This window comes from Mustela lutreola, chromosome 2 (genome assembly GCF_030435805.1).
Source record: "Mustela lutreola isolate mMusLut2 chromosome 2, mMusLut2.pri, whole genome shotgun sequence".
Taxonomy (NCBI): domain Eukaryota; kingdom Metazoa; phylum Chordata; class Mammalia; order Carnivora; family Mustelidae; genus Mustela; species Mustela lutreola.
The window spans coordinates 3,226,457-3,239,715 of NC_081291.1; the positions used below are offsets into that span (position 1 = coordinate 3,226,457).

The following is a 13,259-nucleotide window of genomic DNA, read 5'->3' on the forward strand; positions in this document are numbered from 1 at the left end:
TCCCCAGCAGGGCACGCGGCTGCGGATGGCCAGACCCTGCTGCTGCCTCCGGGCCCCAGCCCCAAGCACGCAGACAGGCTGGCACCAGTGCCAGTTGCCACGGTGGCTGCTTTTCAACCATCTGATTTATTTAAATACGAAGAACATTTCATTTCTCCCCAGTTAGCCTGGAAGAAGGTCCCCTGGGAAAACTGTAAGAAAACAGCTGGTTTGGGCTCAGGGCAGCAGGATCGCTGTCCCTGGGAGTGATCCAGAGCCCGGCCTGACCCATGGAGAGACCCGCACCGGCTTCAGGAAAGCCACGATTCCCCGGGGGACCCCTTCACGTTCCCCAGTGCCTTTTTTGATAAGAAAGACGGGCAGAGGGTCTCAGACCCCCCGCTCCATGTTCAGAGGACATCACCCAACAGCCCCCCTAGAGAACCAGTAATGCACCAGCTCTCCCAGAGCCCAGCTCCTTCAGCAGAAACGAGGGAAAGCCGCCCCCACGATGGGGCTCCTGGTCACAGCTCACTGCGGGATGCCTTGGCCACAATCACCAGCTTGGACAGCTCGGCCTTGAACGCCCCGGGCCTGTGGGACACTGCAAGAGAAGCACGTGGTTGGGCCCCACCACTCCAGACACTTTGCATCCTGGGCGGGGTAGGAGCACAGCCCCCGTAAGTGAACTCGACACGGAAAGGCCCCCAGCCCTGAAAGTGTTATGGGTAAGGAACCAAAGAAAGGAGAGAGAGGCTGGTGGGCTAGTCCTGAGGGCAGCAGGAGGCCTCAGGAACATTCAGGGTGGGAAGAGCCATGGTCATTTCTGCCACAGCCAGGATGGATGGGGGTCGGGGGTGGGCTGCGTCACCTCCCGCTGGCACTGGTGAACTTGTCTAAGGCCCAATGGTACCTTTCAAGCAGGACCTGGGACTGTGGCCTCCACCGGCTCGTCCCCAGTGGCTCAGCCCTGCCCTTCTGCTGTGTACCCAGAGGTCAACGTTCTGCTGGCCGCCCCGTCTCCTGTCCTGGACCTCTACCTGGAACTGGCCCACACCCTCCAGGACCTGCAGGTGGGGCAGGGCTCCTTCCAGACCCAAGGCCCCTCCTCTGAAAGCCCCACTCTCCACGCCCCCCGCCACTCCCATGCCTGGTGATCCCCACAACCGTAAGGATCCTTCTCCTCACCTCTGGTGTCCCTTGGGACATTCAGGGCTCCCTACGACACGGTTCTACTCCCGCGTCCTTTGTCATCATTGCTCACCCCCGTGTTCTCACACACAGAGCCCCAACTCCGGAGCTTCCCTCCCCTCTTTCTGCTCAGCATCTGCCCCTGAGGGCTGAACACAGCTCAGGACACCCAGGGGCCCCCCTGCCAGACCTTAGGGGTTCCTAACCCCACTGCCCAGGCATCGAAGCTGTTTCTAGTCACAGAACCCAGGACAGGTTGTGGGGATGTCGCAGGGGTCCCCTTCTGCGCAGCAATCTCACTGAACGTCCTCAAAGGCCCCAGTAGATTTTCAGGCCCCAAGTATGGCTCGGCCTGTCCCATGAGCTAAGGCTGGTTTTTACGTTTACGTAGCGTCAGCCGAAATCAAAGGAAAATGGTGTTTTGTGATCTGTAATTCACATTTCCGTGTTCTTAAGTCGAGTTTTATTAGGACGCAGCCGTGCCCGTTCGGTGCCCCTGTGGCTCATGGCTCCGCTCACCCGGGTTGAGTGGTCTCCGCAGAGCCCTTTATAGAAACGGGGTGCAGACACTGGGCCGTCACCTGTTCCTCTGATGGGGGTGCTGCCCCCCCTTCTGTGCCTGAACCCGGGCTCCATCTCCACAAACCACCTTACGTACCTGCCGTCTTGGTCACTTCAAATTCCTCGCTTTTCAGGGGGACGTCGCTTTCTCGCTCAAATGCAGCCTTCGACTGAAAGAGCAAATGGAAGCGTCCCCACCAGGAAGGCAGGCCGCTCCTCCGGCTCCTCCCGCTCCCGAGGGCAGTGCGGGCTAAAGCACTAGCGCCGGGCTCTGACGCTCTGACTGCAGGGCGGCGGGCACCGCTCTCTGAAGCACGTGAGAGAAGCCCCAGGGGCGGCAGTTAATCCGCTTAAGAGATGGTCAAGCGGCTTCAAACTTGTGCCTTTGCTGCCGATCGGAGGAAGGTACTTTCCCCTTTGGTGAACAGAGGCAAACCCGGAAGTGGCACAGCCTCCCGACTGCAACTGCACAAATCAGACTCTTTCTCTCTTTCTCTGGGCTCAGTGAGTTTCCCGGCCCGGCGGGAGCTCGGGGGCGCAGCGAGCAGTGCTCCGCGGTGGGACAGCTGAGAGCGGCCCGCTCCGTGCGCCCCGTGTGCCACCAACCACAAGGCACCAGAGCCGCGGCGCACCAGGCCCTCCCCACACGGGCAAGCAGGCTGCCCCTGCCTCGGGTGCTCCTCACCTTGCTGTCCCCTCAAGGGTCTGGGCCCCTCCCTGCTGGCTTCCCTGGGCCACGCCAGCAGGGGCACTGGCGGGAGATGGCGGGGGAGGGGTGCTAGGAGAGGGAGGCCCGGCGGCCGGTTCCCGCGGAGGGTCTCTAGGGGTCAGCAGGGTCCCACTCTGGGCCCCGCGCCCCGTCCCTGGCACGTCCGGGCCCGGGGGTCTGCGTGGTGTCCCACACCTCATGGCCCGTGCCTGTCCCCGCACTGCCCCGCAGCCCCGGTGGGACGCCCCGGGACGCGGCCCCGCGCGGTACTCACGTAGGCCATGCCGTACTCGATCTCCGCGCCCCGCACCTCTGCCCTGAACTGTGTGAAGTATAAGTAGGACTTGCCCTGGGGCCTGCAAAGGAAGGGCAGGCAAGGGGGTCAGCCCCGGCCTCCTCAACGTCATCTCTTCCTTCCTGTTTACTAGAACATTCTTTTGGCTCATTTACTGACAAGTCTGGTTCTCCTTCTGGGTCCGAGCTGTTTTACGACAGAACGAGCGCTTTTTCATCGAGTGCCAGGAACCAGGGCATGGCGACATCCCGGGCAACAAGCAGCACAGGAGTTAACTGGGCAGAGGAGGGAGCGAGCAGAGGGCAGGGGTCCCGGTGGGTGCAAACGGGGGCATTTCTAGAACGACCAGGTCAGCATGGCCAGAGCAGAGAGGAGCTGCAAGGGGGGATGCGGGCAGCGAGGGGGCCACAGGGTAGAGCCCCGCGTCGCCGCGGACAGGGATGGGGTGAGGGGCAGTGGTGGGGGGGCCAGGAGAGTCCTGCTGGGGGCGCGTCAGCAGGGAGGCGGGGGAGGTCCAGGGAGCCTCCCGCACCCTCCACGCCCCAGCAGCTGCGCCAGGCCTGCTCCGCTGCCGTGTGAAGCTGGAACAACAGCCCGTTCAGCAGGTCCTCTCGCCAAGCGGGCGGCCCCCCAGTCAGGGGGGCCCAGTTAACTCCCAGTTAACTTCTGGGGCCGAGCGTATCCACAGGCCTCTGGCTCGGCGCCGGTACCCACACGCCATCATCAGGATGGCCCCGGGGGGCTCCTCTGCCTGCTGCCAACAGGGGCCGGTCCACAGAGTGGGTGAGACTGTCTCCAGCACTGCCTAGAAGCTCCTGCTTCAGACAGCAGCAGGCAGGGGACTGTGGGGTGCTACCGGCAAGCAGAACTCGAACACAGGTGTTCTGCCACGGCCTTCCATGTGATCTGCGCCCCTCTGCCGACCCCCAGGGGGCAGGACTAGGGCTTGGACGTCTGTGAGTCTCCCGGAATTCATGCACTACACCAGCCCTACAAGCATCGCTGGCAGAACCGGATCCAGGCCACAGAGACCCGGGGAGCAGGGCCAGGATGTTATGCCTCTCCAGCACCCGCCCCCACAGGGCTGAGCACCCCGTTCCCTCTGTCCCTCCTCAGGGCCACCGCTCACTCATGTTGTAGTACAGGGCAGGGAGACAGAGGGGGACGGTGTGGGGAAGCCTGGCCCCAGCCTCCCCACCCCCTCTGGGCCCCGTGTCCACGAGCTTCCCTGGGGGGCCGTCCCCAGCAGTGTCACCACGCCTCTCCTGCCTGCACGTGGATGACCACTGCCCCCAGTCCACGCCCCGCAGGGGTGACAGCTCCTGCACCTAGAGTCACCGCAGGCACCCACCCTCTGCAGCCCCAGAGAGGCGCCTCCTGCAGGGGAGACACACATACACCCCCCACAGGGGCCCGGGCTCACCTCCAGATGGTGCAGGTGAAGTGCTGGTGGTCCTCGCTGGTCCCCAGGCTCATCTGCCACTTCTGGGGAGAGAGGAAAGACACAGGTCAGTCCAGGACGCCCTCCAGTTCTGCAAAGGCAGCCAACCTTCCCTGGGCCTCCCGGCTGCCGCCTGGCTCGGGGGCAGGCAGACACCTCCGGGCGAGACCATAGGGGTGGGCACGTGTCCTCAGGCGCCTGTCCACACCCACAGGAGATGCAGCACTGAGCCTGAGCCGGACTGTCAGCTACCGGCCAGGGTGGGCTCAGCAACAGTCACAAGCGTCCCATTCTCAGTGGCAGCCATCAATGACCGGGGAGGCCATCGGTGGGGGGGAGCCGGAGGCACAAATCTGTGCCTTGGGCTCACTTTTGCTATGAACCTAAAACGGCTCTAAAAAATAAAGCCTATCAAAAAAAAAACCCTAAAGTAAAAGGAGACCCTATATCCATGCTTGCTGGATCGGGACCAAGTCCTCGGAGCAGACACGAGACTGCAGTGCTCACGGGGTGGGACCCGGTGACTTGAGGCACCAGGAAGCTTTCTATGTGATCTTCTTTTGGAAGGGTGTGAAAGTGTTAGCTTTTTTAAAAAAAATCAAGAAAGATTAAGAGTCAGACACTCAGCTGACTGAGCAACCCCAGAGTCCCTGAAAATTCGAATTTTTAAATGACTCTCAAACACACCACTACCAGCTTTTTCTGATTTTCATGGCGCCTGCAAACCTGGCGGGTGGACACGGGCAGTCCCTGTGGGCTCTGGGGTGCCAAAGGCGCCTGTATGTTTTGCTAGTAAAATGGGACTTTGCGGTCCCCTGCCTGGAGTACTAAGATACTGGTACTCCTGGTTCAACATCAGAGTTTCTTCACAAACAAAACAGACCATTTTTAGGTTCATCATGACTGGAATAAACAGTCCCCCAGATGCCGTCTGCCCACAGCAGGGAAACGGGAACCAGGGACTCTGGCTCGGCAAAGGGACGGCTGCCGGCCACACCTACGGACGTGGCGATTTTTCTCCCTCCTATCTAAAAACACCTGTCTGTGGCTCGAAGGCCTGTGAGCACCTGCAAACGGTTTTTAAAGATTTTATTTATTTATTTATTTATTTATTTGAGAGACAGAGATCACAACTAGGCAGAGAGGCAGGCAGAGAGAGAGAGAGAGAGAGAGGAGAAAGCAGGCTCCCCAGGAGCGGAGAGCCCGATGTCGGGCTCGATCCCAGGACCCTGGGATCCTGACCTGAGTCAAAGGCAGAGGCTTTAACCCATTGAGCCACCCAGGTGCCCCTGGAAACGGTTTTATGCAATGAAATAGATCCGAGAGGTTTTCCACGGCTCTGAAAAAGCTCTTGAAGAAGAGACAAATGTTGAAACACTGGTTAAAAAATTACAAATGCAAACAAATTTAAAACCCAGAGTTTCTTAGCAAGAGGGTTGACATCCCTCTGAGCGGCCTCCCGGTTCCATGAGCCTCACCGCCGTCTCGGGGTTGCAGGGCGCGGTGCGCAGATGGTGAGGCTCGGGTTTGGGCGTGGAGTCATTCCTGCGAGTGTGTGTTCCGGGGACAGCCTGAGCCCCTGGGGAAGTCAGCCCAGGAGTGGCCGGGGATGACAGATGACACTTAATTGGCGGTTGTGATTAGTTTTTATTAAGATATAAACGACATATGGAGAAATGCACCCCTTTTGGTGACAGTTCTAGAAGCTCCGACAAATGCTTCCAGCTCTGTATCCACCATTAATGAAGATACAGACCAGATCTGTGTCCCTGGGTCCCCGCTCCTTCCCTCTGCAGTTAACTCACTCCCACAAATCCTTGGTAACTGCTGGCCCCATCTCAGAGTTGTGCCTCTGCAAGACCGTCCCCAGCCGAACTGGGCAGTGCGCAGTCTGACGTGGTTTCACTTAGCGTGGGACAGTGGAGAACCTTCCACACCACCGGCCGTGTCCACAGGTCCTTTATTCAATAGCTCGACTGAGAAATATGGACACGCTACACAATTCACCCTCGTATGGTGAACGATTCTGCGTGTTCTAGCATGTGCAGAGATCTGCAACCATCCCCATGATCTAGAACATTCCATCACCCCAGAAAGAAGCTCTATCCCTTCCCCGCCCACCTGAGTCCCCTTCCCATTCGTGGATGGGCCTGTTCTGGACATGTCACACACGTGGGCTCAGGGTCTGTCCCCAGGGCAGTGTGTGGGTGCCACGCCCCTGTATACAGCAGTGACACTCCCATGCGTGGTAGACAGACGGTGTGCCTCCGTTCACCCACGGACGGACACCACGGTTGTTTCCACCTGTGGGCCACCGTGAACCCTGCTGCTGTGAAGGGTCGTGTACAGGGTTTTGCGTGGGTGAGTTTTCATTCCTGGAGGGCAGAGAGCTCACAGTGGGAGTGTGGGGTTCTATAGTGAGCGCACGTTGAACTCTGTAAGAGATGGCCTGTTTGTGTCCCCACCAAACACAGCCAAGCTCCCTGGCTAGACATCCTGTGCCTGCTGTCACCTGCCAGCACAGCCCTGGCCTCCCAGGTGACCCCCTGCCGAAGTCAACCATCACCGAAGGAGCAGGCGCGGGCTGTGCTCCCTCAGAGGCCCTAGCTCCACGCTCCGTGCACCCGGCGCCCCTGCACACCCCCAGCCCGGCCACGGGTCCTCCCGGGCACCAACCAGACGCTGGGGCTTCCTCTCTCTGATGAGGCCTCTGCAGGAATGCCCCCGGGGCCCTCTGCGGTGTCCCGCGAAAGCTACAGAACATCTAACCATGCCTGCACCTTTGCTGAGAATCTGGCCGCCATTCACTTGGGAGGCGGCCGCAGGACAGCCACCAAAGAGCCACCCCTCCGGCTCATGCAGCACCACCTGCCCAGGCGCTCGGCTCCCTGTGGTCCTGTCACCGCTCTAGATGGCCTGCAGCTGGGACAAGTCTGAGCCACGACACGTCTGCTCTGCGTAGAGCTGATTTCCTGCGGGATGTACCCTGTCTTCTAAAACGAATTCCAGGCGACTGCTGAAGTATAGTTTGTGAGCCAACCGCTACTCCAGGACAGGGCTCCGGTCTGCGGCGGCCCCGGCCAGTGTGTGTGAACTTGGCTCGCTCACCCAACGCGGCAGCGGGCTGTCCACATCTGAGAGTTTAAGTTCAGTCGGAGGAGGCAGGGCAGGGGTCCACGCACTTGATCTCTTCCAAGCTGCTGGTGACCCTGGGTCAGGAGCACAGAGCAGTGGATGGGGTCTGTGCCCCAGGGACCTCGGTCACTTCCCAGCTGGGGGAGCCTGGGTCTCTGTGTCCTCGAGTGTGAAACGGGGTAACGCCAGAGCACTGCGGCCTCCTGGAGCAGTGGAGAGGGAGAAACGGGATGTGCGTGTGGCTTAGCACCGCACAGACGCCACGGGAGAGCCACTGCTTTGGGTCTGATGGGTTTTGGCTCATGATGAGGAGGAACATTCTACCACTTGGCTTCATCCCACAGTGGAGAAGACCATCTGGAGAAGCAGTGAGGCCTGGAGGTGAGGTGGGAAGGGGCGGACGATTGCAGGAAGCCTGGTGGCCGGGGGGTCACCGCTTGTTTGCTGCATTTTGTTAAAATAATGTCACCGGGAATCATTTACTTACAAACAAGACCTATCCGGAGCACCAGAAGTCGCTCTTGCCCAATGGGTTCCAACGAGGGGGAATTCTGTCCTTCACGGAACACTGGGCAATGTCTGGACATGTTTCTGGAAGTCAGGGCTGGGGGCTGGGGTGCTCCTGGCCCTGACTGGGTGGGGCTGGGGAGGCTGCTCGGGGCCCCCGGTGCCTGGGAAAGCTCCCTCAGAGAGCGACCTGGCCCTGAATCCCAGATGTTAGCGGTGCTGTGGGGGGACAGAGCCGCCCCTGCCCATTTCAACGTGCTGTCCCGAGGGGAAGGAGAGAGGGGCTGCGAACCGGCCTGCCGCGAGTGACGCGCACAAGAGCGGCTCCCAAGCAGCCCCCATCTCTCCAACTCTGCGCTGTCAGGTGACCCAGCGCCACACACTGTTCCAGAACGACAGTACTTCCTAAAATCTGGTTGCCGGGGAGGAAAGCACAATTAGGGACAGAACGATGGAGGGGCGCCTGGGTGGCTCAGTCAGTTAAGCATCTGCCTTCAGATCAGGTCCTGATCCCAGGGTCCTGGGACTGAGCCCCGCATAGGGCTCCCTGCTCAAGGGGGAACCTGCTTCTCCCTCTGCCTCTTAACCCCGCTTGTGCTGTCTCTCTAAGAAATGGACAAAATCTCCAAAAAAAAGAGAAGATAGTTTTTACTGATTTTTATAGTGATGCTGAATTCTTCCTTTTCATTTTTCTTTTATTCTTTCCAACGACATTGAGCAGAAAGTCTGTGTCTTCCTGAACACCTGCGGCTCTCCGGCCCGACAAGACCAAGCAGCGGCATGCAGACAGCACTCCAGGCCAACACTTTATTCTCGGGGTGCCTTCTGACAGCACGTCACTGCTAGTCTGTGGCTGCGGCCACTGCTGCACGCCAACCTCACCACCTTACAACCACTACCATTTCTTCTCTGCCGGTTCTGGAGGCCGGAAGTTCAAATCAAGGTGTCCCCAGGCTAGGCTCCCTCTGAGGGCCCTGGGGCAGGAACCTTCCTGTCTCTTCCGGTTTTTGGTGGCTCCAGGTGTCCCCTGGCTTGTGGCTGCACCTCCGTCTTCACACGGCCTTTTCCTGTGTGTCTTCTCTTCTATCAAATCTCCCCTGAGTGTCTCTTGTCAGAGGAGCTGCCGCTGGATCTAGGCCCCCCTGTATAAACCAGGATGATCTCTTCATTGCAAAATCCTGAATTTACTGTGCAAATATTTTTTTCTAATTAAAGTTACATCCATAGGTTCCAGGAATTAGGATGTGAATGTATATTTGGGGTGGGGGGTTATTCAAGTCACTACCCTGGGTGATAAATGACCACAAATTTAACAGCTTGACTGCACTCCCCACTGCTCAGCTCTCCGTCCCTGAGGCAAAGGGTGGCCACGGCGGGCCCTCTGCTCAGAGCCTCCCCGGACTGGACTCACGGTACTAGCAGACTGTACCCCTGACTGAGGCTCAGAGTCCTCTTCAAACTCATGTGCTTATGGTGGAATTGAGTTCCTGCAGAGGTAAAACTGCTGTCATGCCGCCTGCCAGGGGCTGCCCTCAGCTCCTAAGGGCTACCTGTCCTCCCGGTCCTGCGCTCCCCTCACAGCCAGCAATGGTGAGTCACTTTCTTCTTACGCTTCAGATCTCTTATTATTTCTCGGCTGCCAGCTGCTGGAGAAAACAGCCACCAAGAAATGGGGACCTCAGTCCTACATGGCAAGGAACTAAATTCTACCAACAGCTTGAACGAGCCTGTAGATAAGACCCCGCCAGCTGACAACTTGATTTGGGCTTTATGAAGCACCCAGCTGAGCTGACCGTGGCTTCTGACCTCCAGAATTATGAGATAATAAATGGGTGTTGTTTTAAGTTGCTAAGTCTGTCATGATTTGTCACGCAGCACAGAAGGCAAATAAAATACTCCTAAGAGAGGCTCATGGGCACGGCATGTCCATATCTCCCAGGCCTATTTCTACCCTGACACTTGTTCACTCTGGAATTACAGGGGCAATCTGCCATCACTTGTTACCTTGAGCATTATCTTTTATTGGTGAGACAAGCATAGTTCAATGAGTGTAAGTTAATTAAGGTATGACCCAATCCCACTGCTTCTTGGAGAGCATCTCTCCGTGACAGTGGATACTGCCGTTCAAAAGCACGTGGAATTTTGAACAACTCACCTCATTGGTCCCTCCTTGAGAAGCGTAGGTGAACGCACAAGTGTATTTGTCCTGGAAAATGGAAGGTGTAGAAAAGCTTGTTAGGAGGTGATCCTTAGTGCTTATGATGCAGGATGCCCTTCTGAGATCCAAAGTCAAGACAATCCGTCTTTTAAGCATCTGCACTAAGCGAAAGGAGGCAGCGCAAGATTCCTGGCTGATGTCCCAGGAGGCCCGCCCCGCAAGTCCTCCCAGTGTCTACCGACATAGAACTCCCCTACCTGCCCCCCTGTTCGCGCGCTCCTGAGTCAGGACAAACAACTCAGGTGGCTTCTGGGGGATGAAGAACAGGAAAAGGGGTAGGGGGAGGTCCTACACCCTCCAAGCACCCACCCATCTAGACACATGGACTTTGGAAGCAGGTTGTGGACACCAGAAAACCCATCTCTGCCCTGTTGTGGGCCTCAGACAAGGGAAAGCTTTTCTGAGCCTGTTTCCCTCAACCGTGAAATGGTCCTAGCAAATCAAACAATCAAACACTTGGCACAGTATCTGGCTATAAGGAAGTACTCAATGAACAGCATCAGTGGGCATCCCTTACAGACAGGGAACGCGGAGGTGGGAGGGGAAGGACTTCTCCAACAAGCTAGGGGGAGGGCGGGGCTAGACCCAGGCCTGCAGACCTCCAGATGAGGTCTTGCCTCACCCCTCACTGAAAGAGAGGGAGGGCCTCGTGCAATGGAGAAAAAGAGCAACGTCCGTCAACTTCCTCCCTCGTCAGAGCTGCAGCGGGGCTGACCTTCGGCAGAGCCTGGAGGCGAACTACCCCTCGGCCTCCTCTCTCCCCACCTCGGGGAGCGGCTCAGCCCTCCAGTGGCCGGGGGATCGCCTGGTCTGGGAGCGAGGGCTGCCTGGGCACGCTGGGCATGGGAGAGGAAACAGGCACAGAGGCTGGGGACCCACCCCCTCCGAGTCCCCGCACACCAGGACTCCCGGCTCCCCTAAGCTCAGACGCGCCACAGTGGTGACCGCGCCCTCCAGACCCCCTTCTCAAGTCAGTCTCCGCCCCCCGAACGTCCGGGTCCCCTTCTCAGGACCCGCCCCCACGGGCGCCACCGCTCAAGCCCCCGGGGCGGCAGCGCTACGTACCCCCGGGCCGACGTTCTGGGAAAAGGAGTGCACGACGCCGCCGGGCCGCACGTCAAACGCTACCGTCGTGGGCTCGGACACCGCCTCCGCCGGCCTCAACGCAGCGGCCGCCAGCAGCAACGCAGCCCACAAGCTCGCGCCTCCGCCGTTCCTCCTTTCGCTGGGCGCCGCCATCTTGGGATCGGGTCCGCAGGGCTGGGGCGACGACGGGACGCCGCGAGGGACACGTGGGGCATCCGCTCGAGGCCACGTCGGCGGCGTCGCAGCCACGTGACCTGGCGCGCCCCGCCTCCCCCCTCCCCCCGGACCGGGCCTGCCATGTTGGGGCGGGGCTTGGACTTCTGGGAGGAGACCCTGGGGTGAGTGAGCCTGGAGACCAACCGTGCTGCAGACTGAGCCCACAGCTCTTCCACTTAGTAAATGTAGTAAGTTCCATCTGGAATGAGGGAAATGGACGATGACCTCAGTTGTTGCCCCTAAGATCCCTGGGTGGATCTGAAAATTAGAGGAACCCTCGTTTAGGATGGAGTGGAGAGGCCGGCAGGGAAAGCTCTGCACCCTGTGAGTCAGTTACAGATCCAACAGGAAGGCCAGCCCCTTGCAAGTCCATAGTATGTTAACCACTACCTTACGGCCCTTGCAGGAGGAAGGGAATTTTCCCCTGCCCTGGCAACAACCCAGCCAATGAGAGACAGCCACAGCCCAGCCAATTAGAGGCAGCCAATGAGAGAGAATCACAGCACTGCTAATGAAACACAACCAGAGCCCAGCCAATGAAAGACAGCCACAGCCTAGCCAATGAGAGATAGTGACAGTACAGCCAATAAGAGACGGCCACAGCACAGCCAATGATAGGCAGCCACAGCCCAGCCCCGCCCAGCCCAGCCAATGAGAAGTCACCACTCCTGGCACTGAGGGCAGGGGACTTTTTGATTATAATAGCCCCTCCCCACTTGCTCTTTCTTCCGTTTAAGAGTAGTCGTTTCTTTTGTTCTGCAGATTTGTCTCCTGTTTTCGCTGTAGCTCGCTGGTCGTGGGTTGCAATTCCTTACTATTCCTGAATAAACCTATTTTTACTGGTAAACTAACTGGCAGTTTTATTTTTTTAAGGTTAACAGATCTAACAGCTGGTGGGAGAAAGGATGATGAAAAACAGGATTTTTCTATAGGCTCAAAGTATTTCTCCCCAAGGTGCTTATTAGTTATAAATGGAAAAATAAGTCATTTTATAATGAAGACACCATCTTTAACCCAGTGTCACCAATGAGACTTCAACAACTGAAAAGACATTTTCAGCTGCAGCTCTAGACTTCCTGCCCCAAGTGCATGAATGACTTCAATCTAATTATAAGCAAATATCCTACAGGATCCCAAGCTGAGGGACATCCCGCAAGATAACAGGGCAGTACTCTTTGAAAACATCATGAAAGACGCTTGAGGCACCATCACAGAGTGAAGAGACCAAGACAAGAAAACACAGTATGGGATCCTGGATAGGGTCCTTGTCTGAGTTCAGTCTGTTGTAACAAAAGTACAGCAGACCGGGACAAACAAACACAGGTCTAATTTCTCATAGTTCTGGAAGCTGGGAGTTCAAGATCAAGGCGAGTATCTAGCAGGCATGGTGTTTATAGGCATCCCTATGCTCCTCTTCCCACTGTCCTCACGGGGTGGAAGGGATGGGAAGCCCTCTAGGGCCTCTCTCGCGAAGGCACTCATCCCATTCGTGGGGGTCCACCCTCATGAGCTAACCCCTCCCAAAGGCCCCACCTCTCCATGCCATCACATTGGGTGTTAGCTTTCAACATACGTATTTTGGATGGACGTGTTCAGTCCGCAACAATCCTGGACCAGAAAAATGGCCTCTATGTAGTAGAAAATAGGATTGTATTGATGCTAATTTTCTAGCCAGAAAATTAGCATCAATACAATCCTATTATCTATTATCCTTAACCTGATTGCACCATGGTTATGTGGTGATGTGACCATTAGGGGAGGCTGGGTGAAGGGTCTCCAGGAGCTCCGCACTATTTCTGCAGCTTTTCTGTGAGCCTAAAATTGTTTCAAAATAAACTAAAAAGAAAATAATCCGTACATTGGGGGTTGTCAGGAAAATTAGCTGAGGAAATGCAGGTGAAATTTCTAAAAATAAGAATTC

The 13,259-nt window shown here is 57.4% G+C and overlaps 1 protein-coding gene across 2 annotated transcripts; it reads right to left on the reverse strand.

The window, feature by feature from the left end:
• Window positions 1-107: 107 nt before the first annotated feature.
• Window positions 108-11,342, reverse strand: MYDGF (myeloid derived growth factor). 2 transcript variants are annotated; one of them, XM_059159545.1, is made up of 6 exons: window positions 11,102-11,315; window positions 9,974-10,024; window positions 4,159-4,220; window positions 2,715-2,796; window positions 1,829-1,901; window positions 108-583 (listed from the first exon to the last, which is right to left on the reverse strand). In XM_059159545.1, the coding sequence occupies exons 1-6, from the start codon at window positions 11,273-11,275 to the stop codon at window positions 504-506; spliced, it is 522 nt and encodes a 173-aa protein (XP_059015528.1). In that variant the 5' UTR covers window positions 11,276-11,315; the 3' UTR covers window positions 108-503. The 2 variants fall into 2 exon arrangements, with proteins under 2 accessions (XP_059015528.1, XP_059015529.1); XM_059159546.1 differs by lacking the exons at window positions 108-583; window positions 1,829-1,901; window positions 2,715-2,796; window positions 4,159-4,220 and adding an exon at window positions 5,317-7,514 and having other exon boundaries at window positions 11,102-11,342.
• Between the last annotated feature and the right edge of the window lie 1,917 nt (window positions 11,343-13,259).

Excerpts from the sequence above, each read along its gene's own strand:
- MYDGF (XM_059159545.1), bottom strand. The coding sequence starts at position 11,275 with ATGGCGGCGCCCAGCGAAAGGAGGAACGGCGGAGGCGCGAGCTTGTGG. Across the intron at positions 4,221-9,973 it reads CTCAAGGAGGGACCAATGAG|AAGTGGCAGATGAGCCTGGG; the intron begins GTGAGTTGTTCA and ends CTCTCTCCCCAG. Across the intron at positions 584-1,828 it reads TGAAGTGACCAAGACGGCAG|TGTCCCACAGGCCCGGGGCG; the intron begins GTACGTAAGGTG and ends CTTCTCTTGCAG.